Source organism: Pan paniscus, chromosome 2, assembly GCF_029289425.2.
Source record: "Pan paniscus chromosome 2, NHGRI_mPanPan1-v2.0_pri, whole genome shotgun sequence".
Classification (NCBI taxonomy): Eukaryota; Metazoa; Chordata; class Mammalia; order Primates; family Hominidae; genus Pan; species Pan paniscus.
The window spans coordinates 156,809,075-156,828,813 of NC_085926.1; the positions used below are offsets into that span (position 1 = coordinate 156,809,075).

Below are 19,739 nucleotides of genomic sequence, written 5' to 3' on the forward strand. Positions count from 1 at the left end.
GCTTTGTGGAGATAATTAAAGAAAATCAATGTGTTTTGGTTGATAGATATTTGACTAGAAAACACATTCTCCCCTCAACTCAGACAATGGGGCGCCTAAGCTTCAAGACCAGTGTTCTCTGAAGACAGAGTGAGGGATGGGATTGGAAGGCTTGAGTGTTCTGGGTGCAGGACTTATGACTCCAGACACCAGGTTCTCCCTGTGGTACTGGTCCTGACCCCAACTTCCCACTGAGCTGAGGGCAATTGAGTTGAACTCCTGACCTCTGTCTCTTTCCCTGGGTCAAGGAATATGATTCTTTTTGTCTCAATGGGACCACGGGAGGCTTAATTCATCAATGTTGGTAAAGTGCTAGGAAGATGAGAAGTGCTGTGCCCATTCTAAGCAACATTATTGATTCAATTTTTCCTTGTGGTTAATATAAAATTCTCCACATATCAGATAATGGCTCAGCATTGCATAAACAGCCAAGAATTGCTAGCGGGAGAGATGTGGCCTGTGTTTTCTCTTAGGAATATTGATGTCTGTAAAATGCCTTCAGTTTCTCTGAAAAAACATTATTACATGATTTAAGCTGATTATATTATTGTTGTATTTTTATCTGCATATCAGAGTCTTTTTTTTATTTGTTTGTATTGTTTTGTTTTTCAGTAATGATCTGAAATAATGTTGAGCCCAGTAAATATTTTATGTTAAGGAAGGCCTAGATTGGTAAAAGTTTTGCTTATCTATTTTGGGTTACCCTGTCCACTAAATAATAGGGGGATACACACACACACACACACACACACAGAAAACTCTGTGTGTATTTAGCATATGTATATAGTGTGTATGTATATGTATACATAATGCTAATGTGCATTACCTATAATTCATAATCTTGTTCATTAAATCACAGGATGTGTGTGTATATGCATATATATGTGCACATAGATACATACACGTATAAAAACATATCATGTTAATATGCTTACTTATATATTTACCATTATTCTGAAATAACATGATAAGTAACTATTAATTATGGCATTTAGCTAATTCACCATTCTTGGAAAGATTTTAGGAATTGCATTCCTGAAATTGCTTTCAACAGGAATTTTATAAGCATATATAGAACCTCGACCAGTTACTTTATTGTTATACTTGAAAAAAACTTGAATTGGAATAATACAGCTTGATCATCTACCTTACAGTTCATCAGACTTGGTTCTGGATCACTTCTTCCTGTTTCCAAATTCTAAACACATCCTCAGGAAATGGAGAATTCAACACCACTAGTTATTGTAAAAATGGATGTTCAGTGGACTGTCGCAATGAAGGTGAAAATTCCCTTTTGAGTATGTAAAGGTCTAGTTTGTTAAAATGAGCAAACAAACCTGTTTCTAACAGTATTATGGTGATGACTTTTTTAAAGTTCTTATCTTCCCATGGTACCTATTGGAAAAATAAGTCAGTTCCATTATCCTTTGGTTTCCATGTTTCTGCTAGATGGGATTGCTATGCCAACACGCCCCATGTGTGGAACTGTGTCTCAGTTCCCCCTCTCAGCTCTGCTCAGGTGTCCTCCTTGCACTTTCCTCCCTCCAGTCCCTTGGGCCAGTGGCTCTGTCACTCAGGTGTACAGGCAGCTGACATGGGTGGTAGAAGCAGGGATTATTCTGTAGAGTCACACTATTTTTGTGTAGCTTAGCCATGAAAATAGTCCACATATACATTACCAAGTTTTTAAGAATTTGCTTGTTTCATTTGTTATTCATTAATTCTTTTCCTATATCATCTATTGGATGCTTAGTGTTTACTAGATGACATGAAACACATTAAAGAGAAGAAGATAGCTCTTTAGGAAGTTATAATCTCGTTGAGTCAAAGCAAATGCTGTATAGAGAAATGATTAATTAAATTATTATGGGCAGAGGCTGGTAGTTGTTCCTCAACATCTGTTCTCCTCATTTTCCTCAGTAACAGAATCCCCAGTTTTCAGCTGGTCACATGGCAGCCCAGAATAAAGCCACATCTCTCAGCCTCCCATGCAGCTTGGTGTGCCAGTGCCGAAGCTTGGATGATGCTGTGGAAGAGTAAGTGTTCTGGGGCAGCTTCTGAGAACCTCCTTTAAGTGTCAGCTGCATCTCCTTTGGCCCTCCTTTTTCGTCTTCTTCTTGATCATGGGATATGTGGATGTAACTGCTGGAGTTCCTGTGACCATGTTGGACCGTGCAGATGAGGGCCTTGCTTAGGAGTGGGGAGTGGAGTCTGGCAGGAGCTGGGACCCTGTGTTCACAGGGCTGCGTGTTGCCCTGGACTTTTACATGAGAGAGCTGATGAACTGTGATCTGTCTGTTATTTTGGGTGTCGGACACTTCCAGCCAAATGTGATCCTGATAGGAACATCCTACAAAGTGAGCACTTTAAGTATGGAGGGGACAATATACAGAGCAGTGATGAGAATGGAGAATGGCAATGAGGGAAGGCTTCCTGGAAGAATCTGCTATCCCAGCCCAAGCTCTTCTCTTATCTCTCATTATTTCTTCTGTCTTACTGTTTTGTGAACATGACGCTTTCTCTCTTCCTGACCTTTGCTCATGCTGTTCCTTCTGCAATGCTTTCTCTGGTTATCTTCCTGCTTGTCTAGTTAATTTTATAATTATATTAAATTATACAGTCCACATAAGTACTTAACATGGCTAGTAAATCTGTGTAAACACCACATACATTTTGCTGTTATCCTCCTTATCATGATTACTAGCCAGGTCAAATTTTGCCTCTTTTCCGAATCCTCTCTTGAACACTCTTCCTCTTTGGTACTGCAGTAGTACTGCCGCTCAGTACCCTAACACCTGACACTTAAAATGTATTTCACTCATATCAGAACCCTGATATCTGGCACCTAGTGGTGCTCAGGAAATGTTTGCTGAATGCAACTGTATTATACCAGTTCTGTTTAGGGGAAGTAACTCTGTGTTCTGTTTAGGGGAAGTAACTCTGGCTAGTTATTTGTGTAGCTACTACTCAAGAGGAATGGAGGGACAAGATCAGTGTGGCCCCCCAGCTTCCGTTTTCTTTGTCTCCTGGCTTCTTTGCCATTGTGTCACCTCCCCATCCTCAGGCTGTTATTCTTATGGCCACTTCTGTAAAGGAAGGTCATAGCAAAACAGCTTCAGCCTCACCTTAGCTTGCCTCCTGAATCCTTAGCTTTGCCGACCTGAATTCTAACCACTGCTTTTTAGGGGTCAGAGGAATGGAGGCAAACAAACAGATCAGTGTGGGGTTGGGAGGAGTCAAAGCTGTATTTGCAAGGTTACTCCATTTTGACAGCAACAGGACTGGTATTTGAAGGCAATTTTTTTTTTTGAGATGGAGTCTTGCTCTGTTGCCCAGGCTGGAGTGCAGTGGTGCAATCTTGGCTCACTGCAAGCTCCGCCTCCCAGGTTCATGCCATTCTTCTGCCTCAGCCTCCCGAGTAGCTGGGACTACAGGCGTGTGCCACCAGGCCGGCTAATTTTTGTATTTTTTTTTTTAGTAGAGACAGGGTTTCACCTGGTTAGTCAGGATGGTCTCGATCTCCTGACCTTGTGATCCGCCCACCTCAGCCTCCCAAAGTGCTGGGATTACAGGCGTGAGCCACCACGCCCAGCCTGAAGGCAACTTTTATACAGTATTATGCTATCCTTTGGTTTCCATGTTTCTGCTAGATAGGATTGCTATGCCAACACACCCCATGTGTGGAACTGTGTCTCAGTTCCCACCCTCAGCTCTACTAAGGTGTCCTCCTTGCACTTTCCTCCCTCCAGTCCCTTGGGCTATTGGCACTGTCACTCAGGTGACCAGGCAGCTGACATGGGTGGTAGAAGCAGGCATTATCCCGTTGTCTCAGTTGGGCTTAAACAGGGACTCCTGCTTGGTCTTTGGGAGTTCAGATGCTAAAAAGTCCCCTGTCAAGAGTAATGAGGGCCTTGACACTGAAGGGATGAGGCAGATTTTGCTCCAGATGGTCTTTGGAAAAAGGAATTAGTACAGCCAGATTGGAAAGTTTTAGTGATTGAGAAAGAAGTACTGATTTTGATGAATCATTTCCACAGTCCCTGCCCTATTTCTTGGTCTTGTCTCTGTTTGGAGGACTGAGTGAAAGTGTCCATCCAGCTTCCTCCCATTGGTGCTAACAAACTGCACTGGCTGGATTTTGGTACCACATTCCCACGGTGGTATGTCTTAGGTCTCAGGCCAGCGTCCAAAGAGACCATATATTATTGTAATTGACTATTTTATTGAGACCCTTATAATCATACCTACTTTACCCAGTAAAGCAATTCTTGCTTTCTTATTCACAAGCTTTTTCCGGATAGTAGGTGATTACAATATGGTCCCTCATCCAAGCCTCCACCAATGATTTCCAAAGAGTAAAGTTCCTCAGCTGAATATTAGTTATCCCTCTTGTTTTTTTTAAAAGTGACATTAGAAAATGGCTTAAAATTTTATTACCTTCTTATTGTGATCTGCTTTTTCTCCACCCACCTCCTGGGTAGGTACAACAGAGCTTGCAAGATGGCAGTGGTAGAATGGCATGTGGGCCATAGACTTGTTTCATTTGGCTTGTAGAGAACTTAACATTTTGAGGGGGGATTATTTCCTAGTTAATAAGTGGGAGATTTCAACTCACATAAAAACCTAGATTCCCAACTTTTAAAAAGTCAGTTTCCACTTGATGACAGTCAGCTACTACTGGGCAATGGTTGCCTCTCTTAACCAAGGCATTTTCTCACCAGTTCACCATCACTGGCCCACATTTGTCTAGCTTTTTCATTATCTGCTTAGCCCAGAGGGCATTTGGTTTGAGACCCTTGACACAGCCCCCTTCTCCAGCTCCCACACTTTTCAGTGTCTGCTTTGCTACTCCTGCTGTCTCAGATATTCCCTCCAACGGGCCTTTTCCTCACCAATCCCAGCTGTAACAAATCCTGTACAGCAGCCCTATGCACTCTTCCTGGGGAAGAGCTATATGCTTTATTTCCCCACAGACTTAGTTGCAGTTGGGAAGCTGAGTGCTGACCTCCAGGTAAATATTGGAGATCTATGGGCAGATCCCAGCCTGTTGGCTGGAGGTGCTAGTTCTGGTGCCATGGACATATGGGTCTGACCCTGCAGTCTTTTGCCCTGCTCCTGAACTCCCAGTTTTGAGCTTGATTGCAGCCTACAATTAGGGGCAGAGCAGTATGGGGAGTTGTTTTTATCCTTTTGGAGAACTGTGGGCTTTCCCCATAATAAATGCTGTAATGTAATGATAACCGCACAGTTGCTTTACAGTTTTTTCGTTAAGTTCCTTCTTATAAATCATTCTTTTACATGTCTCAATGACCTGATGAAGTAGGTGTTATTATGGCCCCTGTTTTGCAGATGAGCCCTAGAGGAGGCTCAGAGCACCTGCCCAAGATCTCATGGTCACAGCCCATCAGGGTCTCAGGCGCCCATGGTTTTTTATTTAAAAAAAATTTTTTTAAGCTATCATACTACTCACTGTGTGGCCCCAATTTTAGGCTTGAATGTTTCTCCAAATCTGTAAATGCCTATAGACACAACTTAGCACACAGGAGCATCAGGGTTACTAGTTACATTCACCCTAGTTACATTCACCCTACCACTGAATAGGCCATCAACAGAACCCAAAGAGAAAAAAATCCCCAGTGCTGTTTATATGCCAGTGAATTTCTCAACCTAAACTCTCTGAATCCTGAGCTATAAATGTTAGAAATATATACATTTTTAGCAACAAAAATGGCTTTGGCATTTCTAAATATTCAGAAATTTGCAACCATTACCTTCTTTATTATATCTACACACCTTTATATTCTTAATTATTTAAAATTCAAAATTGACAGATGTTAAAAAAGTTGGTTACATTTTAACTAATAATAATCATATGGGTTTGATATGCTGGTTATGTTTTTTAAATGTCCATGGAAATAAATATATAAGTACGAATTTTGTTTTAAAGTTTTTCCATGTATTATCTAAAATTATGGTACATTTGTCACCCCTTGGGGAAATCCTGCTTCTGATGGAAAAAACCATGCAAATTGCAGCTCTTTATTTTTGTGTCACTGGTGAGCTTCCCTGGCTCAGTGTTGTAAGTGCATGATGTATAATGCGACAGGCATGGAACTGTAAATGAAAATAAAATTTCAGGGCCCTCTAAATTTATTATGACAAGGGAAGTTAAGCCCTGGAGACTGAACCACATAGTATACTTGCAATTCTGCTTCTTAGATTATAGATTAGCTCTCTTCTTTATTGTTCTTGTTCTAAAATGACTAGGAGAGACCAGAGACCAGGCCTTCTACCCCTTCTAATCACTGATCTTTGTTCTAGGTTAATTGCCTCTTTTATTGTCCTGTACCTAACTCAGACCATATGGTGCCCAAGAACCCATGATTGTACCCATCTTCATATGGAATGTTTAATATACCTCTCCTGAAAGAAAAAAAGACCACTTTGACTAATCAGATCATTGAAACTATGCATTAAGCCTAACATAGAAGGGTGTTGAAATTCTGATAAGCTTCCCTATACTTTATGTAAGCAATTGCAAACTTCTGCACTTCACGACACTGACTTCCATTCTTTGGGATCTGTGCCTCCCAGGAGGCTCATCCTCAAACTTTGCATTTGAGTAAACTCTTTTAAAACTAGATTCTGACAATTTTGATCATTTTAGGTTGACAGAACAGATTCACTGGGGGGACCTGGCAATAGTGTGTTGCTGTCACTATCTCTCTGTTGCGCCTTCCTAGGGTTTTGTGTGGTCATGAGCAGAGCTGGTGTTTTGGAAGATACTGAGTGTGCTGAGCACATGTGATGACCCAAGTTCTTTGAGAGACAGTCCCTTATGGTGGTTCTTTCTCAAGGCTGGGGACTTGCATTCTTCACCAGGCTTTGTGGAGAATCAAAATTTGTCCCTTGTTGAAAACGTCCACCTGTAAGAGCTTACAGTGGGAACTTTGAGCCTTTTGAACTCAATTAAGCAAATTTATGCACATCATAAGCTAGTTATTAATTTGAACAAAAGGTCCTGATCCTTTTTTAAAAACATGGATTTCTACTACTAAAGAAAAAATTAGAAAATTTATATACATTTATTTTTAAAAATCACTACACTGAAAGCAACATTAAGGCCGACAGGAATTCTTTTGGTTTATGTGCTAGGAATTGTTGCCTGGATCCCAGTTTCTTCCCAGGCACTGAGTTTATTGATTGAGTTATCCATGTGGTTCATATTGGTAGAGTAGGGCGTAACCAGCTTATAAGATTCAGATCTGGGGAAATAAGAACTTGGCAGATGCCCATTGGACTAGCTGGAGAGAAAAAGAATCTGATAGCTCAACCTGTTGTATGTATCAACTTGGCCCACTGACCCACAGAACAATCACTGTATAACATTTCTTTATATATTTTTTAAAAGCATATATTGTTGTTTAGAAATGTTTATCCATTCTAATAGCTGTAGTGTTCTTCTGAAAAATAATTTGTAATTTGGAAGGGATTATGCTTTTTAAAATGTATGTATTTGGTCTGGAATAGCCCTCAGAGGATACCCACACATATAAGTAGCAGGCTACAAACAGGACTTGGATTAATAGACCACAGGGGGCTATTTATATGGAGAGTTTAAGTGCATATTATTGTTATTTCTAAATTGTATTAATAGTAATACCCTACACCTGTCCAGCATGTGTATGAGATTTTACTGTTCTACAGAGTGCTGTTGTATACATCATCGCATTTGTTCCCCACAACAACAGTGGGAGGGAAGTTGGGATATTTTTAAGTGTTGACACTGAAGTCCTTTGCTTGAGATAAAAAGTCCCAGTAATGTGTGGGAAGGAAAAGATGCGAAGGAGACACAAGCATTATTTTCACTGTATTTTTGACTAGTGTCATTGCAAGTGTTCAGATTGGTTTTGGACATTTTAGTCCCCTGGGAGAGACCGTATCTCATTATTTCTTCCACCTGGTAGGTGGAGTACTCTCTCAGAGGAAAAGCTGCAAAATTAAAGGAGAATGCTATCTTGCACTTCACAACGCTTAATAGCAAACTTTTGGATTCCTCACTGAACACTTTTCTATATCCTTTTTGTTTCAATATGTGCCATTTCTGGTAAGATATGGAAAGTCAAATAAGCATGTAGAGACTGTCAGAGGAAACACAATATTCTGTTATTATAGGCAGTAGAGATCAAATTGTGACTTACATATTATAGGTGGAATATTTTGGGCTTTCCTGAAACATGGGAAACCAGAGACAAGCTGCATAGTATGTTGATAGCCAAGCTGGAATAGTGAAACTAGGACTCTGGAATCCTGGAACCTGTACTGAGAAATATTTAAATAATTTATTATGATTATTTCCACAGAATACAACTCTAGGATGAAATGCTAATTTTATTTGACTTACATAAAGGGAAATTATTACTGCAGTTACTTTTAAAGAGCTCCCTGGGTTTTCTGGGAGTATCTGAATTAACAGTAAATTGAGCTCCATTACATATTAATGGGTCCAGCTGATTTATTGGTGGTATATCTGGCAATTAGCCATTCTCCATAGTGTCTTCTGTTTGGCCATTACTTTTCACTATTGAGTGCAAGCTCAGGGATGAGCACCTTGAAGCAATGGGGAAGTCTGCCTGTCAACCTAATAGGGCCTTGCATCATTTTAATGGTGAGTTATGATCTGTCTTGAAGGATATTTGGACACACTTAATATCTTTTGGATGACAACCATTGGAGGCATAAATGAAAGTACATGTTGTCATTGAACCACTAAAAATCTTCACTCAGTCACCAGATAGCCATTATGTTATATTAATCTCTTTGGATATTTCCTTTATTTTAAAAAATTATACAATTTCTTCTAGCTTCTGTGGCACTTACAGAATGAATTGCTGTGAGTTCAGTGTAGCACAGCAAGTTATGGCCAACAGTGTTTATTTGCAAGAGTTACTTTGGGGTTCCTAATTTGTCCTCAAGAGAAATATTTTTTGCTCAGCCTGCAAAATGTTGTCATAAAAATTGGTGATTGATTTTGATTATAAGATTAAATGGCTGGGCTACAGTGGCCAATGTTGTAAATCAAAGCAGCCCAAAGTTGTGATTGGCCACTAGAGAAGGTTGTAACTGTGTTTTCTTGAGTTGATATATTTCAAGTCTTTATAGTATTGACTCCTAAAGTTTACTGAAACAGTATTTAAAGCAACTTTCTACAGTGTTTTAAATTAGTTTCTAGTACAATTTAGCTTTGCCTATCTAAACGTGCAGTAGTAGAAGAACATACATGAAAATTCTCTTCTTAGAGGGAAAGCAGTTTAAGAGTTGGTGAGGGCATGGAATTTGTGAAACCTAAGTTAATTGTCTGAGTTTTTATTGGATATTTTTTGTACTTGGCTATTCAGAATTAATTTCTCTTTCCTAAAAAATTGTTTGCGGGAGGGACCCTTTCCCCATTGTTTATAGTTTGGTGCCATCCCTCTTTTTCCGAGGGGCTAGCCCCTGATCCAACATAGCCAAAGGGATGTCCCTTTCTGAAGTTTGACTGTTGGGTAGAAGAACAAACACTGAAAAAGTTTGGAGTTCCTAATTTCCAGTCTGATCAGATTGTTCCTATCACTTTCATAGTCTGGCCATCTGAGTGACAACTGTTTTTCAAGTCTGTTTCTCCTACATTTGACAATTCCGGGAGCCCCATGGTAACATCCTAATAAATTCTACTTTGCTAACCAAGCCCGAGGTGGTTTCTCTTACTTGAAACAAAAGACCTTAATATATAAATTGGGCGTTTGTGAACCCACAAGAAACTGAGGCTTCCTGATTGGACTGTGAATATTTATTCATTAATTTATTCACCAAATGTTTATTGAGCACCTACCGTGTGTTAGGTACTCTCCTCTGTTAGGGAAACAGAAGAGAATAAAACAAACAAAAAGATGCGCCTTCATGAAAGTTGCATTCTAATTAAGGGGGATAGATGATAAGCAAGATAAATATATGTCTTTATTTTATATATAAATATATGATATCCAAGTTAAGGAGTGATAAGTGCTATACATATTCATGTAAAATATTTTTCATATTGGTTCTTTCCTTTTAAAGTCCCATGGATCAGATAAGCCTGTTGGGGGTGGGTGATGAGATGGAATGACTGGGACTGAGGCTCTGCCACTCTCTTGTACCTTGCTCCATCTGCATATCTCCCAAAGGGCTCCTAGTCAGGATCTAAGCCAAGGGAGAACTATTCAGATGAGTAAGGATGAGTGTCTGCTGAAAGCAGAGACCTGGAGAATAGAGGACTTGGGTCAGACATGGAAGTGGCAGGAGTTGAGCAAGGGTTATAGTCTTGGGGAGGGGGAGATTTTTCCCTTGGTGGCCCTGCCTTCAACGGGCCCCAAAGGGCTCCGGTAGGTAGAAAGATGACAATAATATTGACTCAGGAAAGTCAGACTGGGACTTGGGCAAGTGATCGAGGATACCAACTGATCTGTGGTAGGGAAGGGGAGTCCAGGTCAGAAAGGGAAGGTAGCATCATGGGATTGTGTGAGACAGAGCTAGGTAGCAGCTCTCAGAATTGGTCAGGGATCGTTGAAGGGAAGAGAGCTTGCCACCACTAACCAAGGGGATCCCATGAGGGATGAAAACTTAGAAAAGGGCTCAGACTCCCTCAAGAAGAATAGAGGTTGAGGGGAGCAAAAGGAGTATTTGTCTTCTTGCTTGCAATGAAATCTAGTATTGAGGACACTCCCTAACCTGATGTGTACTTGAGGTCAAAATGAAGAGGTTTGGCGAGAAGTGCTAGGAGGTGGTTATGCTAAGGTGGGAAGGATCCACACCAGCCCCGTCAGTCTGGAAACAGAGGATGTGACAGAGAAGATAACTTTCTACCACTCCTGGAGACTCCCGATTGGTGTGTTGGTCACCCACAGAGAGGGGCTGGGTATATGGAAGAAAAGCACATGCCAACAAGGAAGAATCCCAGTCATTTGTCAGCTACCTGCTACTGGCCTGGAATGAAAAGAAAAGTTATGATACTTATTGATTTCCTGGTAATGTGGACAGACAGGAACAGAGTAGGCTGAACAAATACTTGACAGGTTCAGCTGGGAAATAAGCACCAAATTTTCTGGAACATATTCATTCCTGATGATTTTCTATAGGAATAAATGACACTTTCAGAAGAGAACCTTGAAATGAACCTTGAAATGCCTTTAAGGTTTGTGGAAACTTGGGCATCTAATTTAAGTACATGAAACATTGCTTTTGTTATATATTGCTGCACAAGGCACCCCAAAAACTTAGTAGCTTAAAACAACAGTTTTTTATGGTATGATACAGTTCTAGATTCAGCTTGTGGTCCTTACTTGCAGTCAGATTGTGGTTGGGGCGGTAGCCATCTGGAGACTCACCAGGGCTAGAAGATCTACCTCCAAGAGGGTTTATTTTCTCATACATCTGGCATATGGGCTGGGGTATCTGGAATAGCTTCAGCCTGGCCAGGTTCCTTCTTTTTTCCACGTAGTCTCTCTGCATCATTATCTTGATATTCCTCATAGAATGAGGGTCTCGGTATAATTGAATTTTTTTTACATCGTGACTGATTTTTCTCAGAGCAAGTGTTCTATGAGAGCAAGGCAGAAGCAGTGAGCCTTCTTATGACCTAGCCTCAGAAGGCATCATGAATTATTTCTATCTCATTCTATTGGTTATAAAGACTAGTCCAAAATCATCTTGGGAATGGACTACACAAGAATGTGTATAACTAAAGGCCTGTTCACTGTGTGTGTGTGTGTGTGTGTGTGCACATGCATGCATGCATATATATTGGAGACTTCTACCACGAGCATGGTGTTTTCTTCTCCTTGGCATATATTATGACTTTAGAAGAGAAAGGAGATCTTTGATGAATCATTGGCCTTGAATTTCTACAATAGGATTTAAGATGCCTTAGTGACAGGCTCTTGCAAAAGTATCAAGGTCACCACTAAAGGAAGAACCTGTTTTTCCCAGAAGTATTCCCAAAACTTACTGAAACAGAACTCAATTTTAGGACATAGGGGAAAAGTGAATCACCTTTATGCTGTTCAGAGGAGAGTTTGAATAATATCAATAAGTTTTATATCTATATAGATATGAATATACTTAAAGTTAGATGATGTTTTTAAGAAAGGAAATGAATGAGCATAAATTTTTTTTAGACTTCATAACAAAAAACATTTAAGTAGTCACAACCTAACAAGCCCTGCTCACCTGCCTCTTCCCCTTCCTGCCTGGGAGGGGGCTCCTTGGTGTGCAGAGCCACAAAGTGGGGTTCCAAATTGGGGAGCTCCCAGGTCCTCCCCACAGGCCTTGTTGTCAGCCATGGGTCCAATGATGAAGATGATGAAGACAATGATGAAGAAGAAGAAGAACTAGAAGTTTGTCTTGGACCCTGATGGAGCATGGAGAATGCACTCTTGAGGGAGCTCAGAGCTGGCTGCCCTGACGCCTAGCACAGTGTCTGACAGGTTTAGTTGAGAAATATGCTATTCTGGAGTGTGCAACAGATTGTTATATAAAACATGCTCGTGATGTTCACCCACTTCTCATGATTTTTTGTCAGGACTAGTTTAGACATGGATACTTTTACAAGGGGATATTCCTTTAAGGTTATAAAAAAATCTTGGTCATTATCATAGCCCAAGGCATAGTTGTAAGGGGATCATTGACTCTCTGGGTGTCTTCTAAGGCTACTTTTGGCTAAAAGCAGAGCATCTTCAACATTTTTAATCTGATATTTTTTCTCTACTGAAGAGATGAGAAAGTCAAAAGGAAACTGCCACTGGTTCTAATTCTAACCATGAAGGGTGTATTGGTTAATGCTACAGGAAGAATAGAGAAGAGCAGGAGGAACAGGCTTCCACTGGGAAAGAGTTCATGATTGCCAGTGAGGGAAAGCACAATCAGACTGTGCTAAAGGTGTCAAAAAGTTGAGAAATGAAAGATGTGTTATTTCAATGGCATGATATCAAGGGAGGGAAGATGACCCAGGTGGTGGGGGAAGCTCACAAAAATTCAATTTTAACTCTGAAAAGGTGGTGCTAAGGGGTGGCTTGGAAAGCTTTAGCTTTCTCTCCTCACTAATCTTCATTAGCCCTCTACCAAGCCCTAATAATGAGAATAATAAAAATATGTTTTTTTATTGATATGAATAATAGGTATCTTATTAATTTCATTTAAAGTATGAAAGCAAACTTATTCACCTGACTATTTTAATTTGTCTGTAATATACATACAATATAGGCAAAAGATACTTGCTTAACATTATTACCACCTCAAAGCAAGACCTAGCTCTTGTTTCAGTCAGATTTCCACCATCCCTAAGGTCCTTCTATAATTCTGGAGCCAATACTGTGACTGTCCTATTGCAACCATCTGAATAAGCAAATGGAGAGACCTAAAGAAACAAAGAGTTCAGATTCTTTCTTTCTTTCTTTCTTTCTTTTTGAGATGGAGTCTCGCTCTGTTGCCCAGGCTGGAGTGCAGTGGTGTGATCTCGGCTCACTGCCTCCTGGGTTTAAGCGATTCTGCTGCCTCAGCCTCCCAAGTAGCTGGGACTACAGGTGCGTGCCACCATGCCCAGATAAGTTTTTTTTGTATTTTTAGTAGAGACGGAGTTTCACTCTGTTAGCCAGGATGGTCTCGATCTCCTGACCTTGTGATGTGCCCACCTCGGCCTCCCGAGTTCGGATTCTTAAAAATGTATTATGTAATAAAAAAGAAGGAAAGAAAGGTATCTACAAGGATAACGATAAAGACCAGTATGCACCAGTAAAGTGGTATCATGAATGCTAAAATCCCGAGTTGAAGCTTGGAAAAATGGCAAGGATGACAACAGATTTTTTTTTTTTTTGAGATGGCATCTTGCTCTGTTGCCCAGGCTGGAGTGCAATGGTGTGATCTCGGCTCACTGTGACCTCTGCCTCCCGTGTTCAAGCAATTCCCCTGCCCCAGTCTCCTAAGTAGCTGGGATTACAGGCACCTGCCACCACGCTTGGCTAAGTTTTTTGTATTTTTAGTAGAGACGGTTTTTTACCATGTTGGCCAGGCTGGTTTTGAACTACAGACCTCAAGTGATCCACCTTCCTTGGCCTCCCAAAGTGCTAGGATTACAGGCATGAGCTACCGCACCCAGTGACAATAGATTTTTTAAAAGCCATGTTCAGAGCAAATAAAAGTTAGCATAATGTTGACTATTCAGCAAAAAGTTTGATCTTTTCAATCCATATTTTGTGTGTGTGTGTGATGCAGAATGTTTTTTGTGTCAAAAGGTGAAATAGACAGTGGTAATGAGTATTGGGGACTGGGGCCAGGAGGTGGTATTACAAGAGGATTTCTGGCTTTTTTTTTTTTTTTCTCTATCAACCGACCTGGAGTGCAGTGGCTTGATCATAGCTTACTGCAGCCGCAACCTCCTGGTCTCAAGTGATCCTCCCACCTCAGTGTTCTGAGTAGCTGGGACTACAGGTGTGTACCTCCATGTTCATCTAATTTTTAATTTTTTTGGTAAAGACACGGTCTCACTATGTTGCCCAGGCAACTCCTGGCCTCAAGGAATCCTTGTCTCAGCCTCCCAAATTGCTGGGATTATAGGCATGAGCCACTGAGACTGGCTTGACTGCTGGCTTTTTGAAGTGGCTGTTAAGCTCAGGGCTTAGAAGAACTTCCCTATGAGTTTCCTGAGCTGATGCTCATAATTGATCAGGAATTATGAAAAAGGAAGAAGTACCAGAAAACTACAGGTGGGAAAATGTACACATTTTTCAACAGTCAAATGGAGGGGTGGGGCAGAAGGTGGAGCCCACAATATCCATGCCAGTGATCTTGGTGTTGATTTCAAGTAGGATTATGAAGTTAGTTCAGAAGTTAAAGTAGGGATCACCAGGATCCAGTAAGAGTTCATGGCAAGTGAATCTTGTCTTCTTTTTGATAAGATCTCTGACTATAGAGGAGAGATATATGGTAGTAATAGTCAACCTGGACTCCAGCAAGGCACAGGACAATGTTCCTTCAGATAGTGGCTGACAATTTATATATTCTACAAACATCTATCAATCCCTTACTAAGTGTGAATTGCAGAGGATTCAAAGATGAATGTGATGTGCTGTTAAAGGACTCACAGGCTTGGTGGGAGATAACACATAAATAAATAATCATTATATAAAATAGGGGTTGGCAAACTATGATCCATGAACCAAATCTAGCCTGCCACCTGTTTTTGTAAGTAAAGTGTTACTGGAACATAACCATGTCCATTGATTTGTATATTACATATGGATACTTTCATGCTAAAATGGAAGAGTTGACTAGTTGCAGCAGAGGCTTCATGTTCTGCAAAGCCTGACATACTTATTATCTGGCTCTTTCCTGCAAGTTTGCTGACCCTTGATATAAAGCAAAAATTACTATTAGGAGTATAATCAAAATGCCACGGAACATTGAGGAGAAATCAATTAATTACGGTGATGGGGGTGCATTTGGGAAGGCTTCAAGAGGTAGGAGCAGTTGAGTTGTACCTTAATAATATGATGGGGCCAGGTGTGGTGGCTCATGCCTGTAATCCCAGCACTTTGGGAGGCCGAGGCAGGCGGATCACCTGAGGTCAGGAGTTTGAGACCAGCCTGACCAACATGGAGAAACCCCGTCTCTAGTAAAAATACAAAATTAGCCAGGTGTGGTGGCACATGCCTGTAATCCCAGCTACTCGGGAGGCTGAGGCAGGAGACTGGCTTGAACCTGGGAGGCAGAGGTTGCAGTGAGCCAAGATCGTACCAGTGCACTCCAGTCTGGGCAACAAGAGTGAAACTCCATCTCAATAATAATAATAATCATCAGATGGAAATTTTTAAGAAAAGAAGATCATAACTCTCTCCTTTTCTTTTCTCTCTCTTTATACTCCAGCCTCTTTATTGTTCTTTCTTTCTCATTTGGTTAAAATTTTCTTTTCAGTATTTCATAAAGGTTTGACTGTATGTGCTCCATGTTCAAAGTCAACTCGGATATAGAGGTCAACAAAGGGCCAGTCTGTGAAGCGTAAGGACAAGAAGTGATATTGCATGGCAAAATAGGTGGCCAGCAAGTCTTTATTTTAGCAGACATATGTCCAAAAAGGGGCCAAAATGGTGTCTGGAATAATGACCTGAGGATGGGGAGGTATGTGGTGGTATTGTGTTGAAGAGTTTTACAATGCATATGTCTCTTCTCACATGAGGTAGGGAACCAGACAAAGCATCCAGCCCAACATTATCAAAAGGCAAGTGGAGGAGACCCATGTGTCAGGTTTGTCCCTTAACTATGAGGAGTATGAAGAATTAGATATCATTCTTTCTCTTGCCAGAAATAAAAGTCTGCAGGCCCAGCAGATCTGCTGGGTGACATAGGGCTACAGAAGATCTTGGGAGGCTAGAAGGATGGTCTGGATTTAACAGGGAAATTTAATAAGGACGAGTGGAAGGTCGCATTCTGGGTTTGGAGAACCAAGTGCATGACACAGATAAGGGAGAGGTGACCTCGCCACAAGGCAAGTCAAGAAGTCAATGTGCTTGTCCTGAGGTTTGGCCTGTGTTTGTGGTAGAATAATAGGAGGAAGATAATCATTTTTCTCTACTTTTGACTGAAGACAGAGCACCTGCACCAAACGTTCTAGTGCAGCACTATGAAAGAATTAGACAGAGTGGAACTCACTCAGGGCTGGATCACTGAGAGGATGAAAAGACCAGAAGCCATTTTATATGTGAGGTTGTAGAAGGAACTTAATTTAGCCTGGAGAACAGAAGGCTAAGTGGGCACACCACAGCTGTTTTCAAATATTTCAAATATTTGTCTTATGGAAATAGTTTTGGACTTGTGTTTGCTTCAGAAGAATTGGGACCAATTAATGTCAGGGGGATAGATGTTTCTGACAACAGAGGATCTAGAGATTGAGTAGCCTCAGAAAGGTCTCAGTCTTGGCTAAGTAGTCACATGATGGTGCTCAACCAGATAAGGGTGGAGGAGGAGAGAGGACATAAAATGGCTATCAACCCTTCTATGTTTCGACCCTGTTAATTAGCAACAAGCTTGATAAAATTATAGAAGTTGCACAGGGCTTAAGGAATCAAACCGCAGATCCAGTTAAGAAGTTTCCTTTCCTTATTTTTTGCCTAATATTTCTCAGTCTCTGTTGAAGATATCTCTGGTTTTAAAACCCCTTCTTTGAGGTCATAGCCACTCCTCAAATCCACTCTTGGTGCAGAGTCACATGTTCTTCTTGGCCATGGTTTTTCGGATCTGTGTGGCTCCAAAATCTTTTGAACTTTTATGTTGCAGCACCTATGGCTATTTTAACTTGGTGAATTGTTTCATTAACTGTATTTTTATACAGCCCACTGTATTATATACAGCCATTGTCTCATAATTCTAACTTAATTCTCTTTAGAGCTTACTTTCTGTTTCCAACAGAAGCCAAATGGAAAGGTGACATGGCAGGAGTGGCTTCCTGGTCCATATCTTTCCTGGGTACCGTATTTCCCAATCAGTGGGATAATTTTCTAATCTCTTTTAGCATCTGAGAGAGTGTCTCCTAATCTTTTCCATTTTGCCAATTTGCAGATAATTTAAGTATAATTGTTAAACGTACTCATTAACCACTTCACTGAAGTGCAAACCCATAAACTTGGTTCACAACACAAACAACTTTCTGTTACAGGGGCCATATCTCTTTGCTGGTAACAAATCCAAACTTACCCAGCATGTATATTTCCAAAATACATCAAAATGGAATTTAAAGGGTTATAAGAACAAAGCTATAAAGCAGTTTTATCCCACCATGTTATTTCTCCCAGATTATACTACGGCCTTTTTTTTCCTCCCAGGGGCCCCCAGGGATTGAGCCCAAAGCAATAACCAATGAGGTGGTTTTCTGGATCTGGAAAAGAGATCCAGAAAGAGTGGCATTTGTTGGCCTTCAAATGCCACTTTGGGGTTGTTTGCTGTGTCCATGTCTGGGTCTTATTTACAAACTCAAATGTTAACAGGAAAAATCCACTGCACATATTCTTAAATCAAATAAAAGAAAGCCACCAGAAAAATCCTAATGGCACTGTGGCTCTGAGAAAATAGAAGTTATATGAGTTGAGGAAACCTGAAGAACAAAGCTTTCTTCTCTTAGATCTAAACCCCCAGAAAGTCTGACAATAGCATATTCCACCTAGAAATAAAAACATTTATCTTTTTATGGTTGAGAACAAAAAAGAGACGCAGACTGCTGAAAAGAGCTTTTCTCCCCCACCAAATGGGCATGCCACGTAGGTTAATCTGCCCGTTGTTTATGAGTACTAGCTTTGTGCAAGGGCTTCCCTGGACAATGTGAGATATGAAGGTGATTCATGGCAATCCAGGTTGGCCCTGAAGCAGTTTTGTTCCTCCAGAACCTGGTCATAGTGAGAAGAAGGTGTTGGCAGTAGACCTTATCTCTGCACAAGAAGAGCAGGACAATGTAATTTGGTGGCTTTGGAATTAATAGAATGGAACTGTCAGGATCATCACAGCATTGGCTCGAGCAACAAACTGAACTAGGCTTCCATTCAGCCTCACACATGGTTTCTTCCAACGCACTAATTGTTCACTGTGATTCATACATCGTTCTGACAAGATGGCAAATGGAAAATGCAGAAAGTAATTAAAATAAGTGTGTGGTTTCAATTATCATAAAATGCAGCCCTGAGCTGAATGTCATTATCAGGGAGAACCTGGAGAAGGGCTGCATTTGAGCATGGAGGACAAATAATTTCTTGGTTTGTCTTTTATAACAAAAATTTAACTCAGAGAAATAGACTGAAGAAAGAGAGGCTTCAGGCTTAAGCTGATAGTTCTTTTCCAAAACTTAAAAATGGGAGTTCTTTGTCACTGATTATGATCAAATTTTCTAGGGCCTTATGAATATATATACACTGATCAGGAGGGCTATAAATGAATTTATACGTGGGTTGCATATGACCATGTAAGTTTTGTCTCTTATTGAAACAAAATAACATTGGAATTATAGTTGGTCTTATGAATATTTCTTATAATTATAGTTATACATTTCTGAAATCATTTTCCACAGACCAATCATTGGGAAATCAAATATTTGTCCATTTTGAAAGTCTGAAAAGTACTTTATAACTTATGTTTATTATTATTATATAGTGATGCTTATTGCATATATTGTAGAGAACAGATAAAACTATAAAGAGGAAACTTTTTTTTGCATTCTAATGAGGCTGAGCTAATCTCTATACATCTTGTGCTCTTAAAAAAATGTGTATATATGTGTCTGTATGTTAACATAACTAGTTTTATACTCTATAATGTTTTCTATCATGATTTTTCTCACTTTCCATTTTATTGAAATGTCTATGAAAGTTTGTTTTTAATGACTGCATAATATTTTATTTTGTGTCTGTGCTATAACATTCAACCTATATGTAGACATTTGGGGTTATTACCCACATCTTTGGTGCATAAAAATTTGTCTGCAACCTTAATGGTTTTCTTTAGATGTTCAATTTCTTTAGAAAAGGTATAATGCCATCTTTAAAGGTTGCTCTGGTACGAACGGACAAATGTTGAACAGTTGAATTCAAGAAGATCTAATTTTTCAAGTCAGGAAATTATTTCTGGACTGATACCTCTACTCTAATTTGGTT

General features: G+C 40.2%; 1 protein-coding gene across 2 annotated transcripts in view; it reads left to right on the forward strand.

Moving 5' to 3' along the window:
- MFSD1 (major facilitator superfamily domain containing 1) overlaps positions 1 to 9,740 on the forward strand; it is a 76,694-nt gene extending 66,954 nt beyond the window's left edge. Inside the window, exons 15-16 of one of the 2 annotated variants that reach the window (XM_034957663.3) lie at positions 1,194 to 1,319; positions 1,960 to 9,740. In XM_034957663.3, coding sequence (XP_034813554.1) covers positions 1,194 to 1,278 — 85 coding nt within the window. In that variant the 3' untranslated portion in view covers positions 1,279 to 1,319; positions 1,960 to 9,740. The remainder of the gene's footprint in view (positions 1 to 1,193; positions 1,320 to 1,959) is intronic. The other variant, XM_014344428.5, reaches the window with a different exon arrangement.
- The last annotated feature ends 9,999 nt before the right edge of the window (positions 9,741 to 19,739 follow it).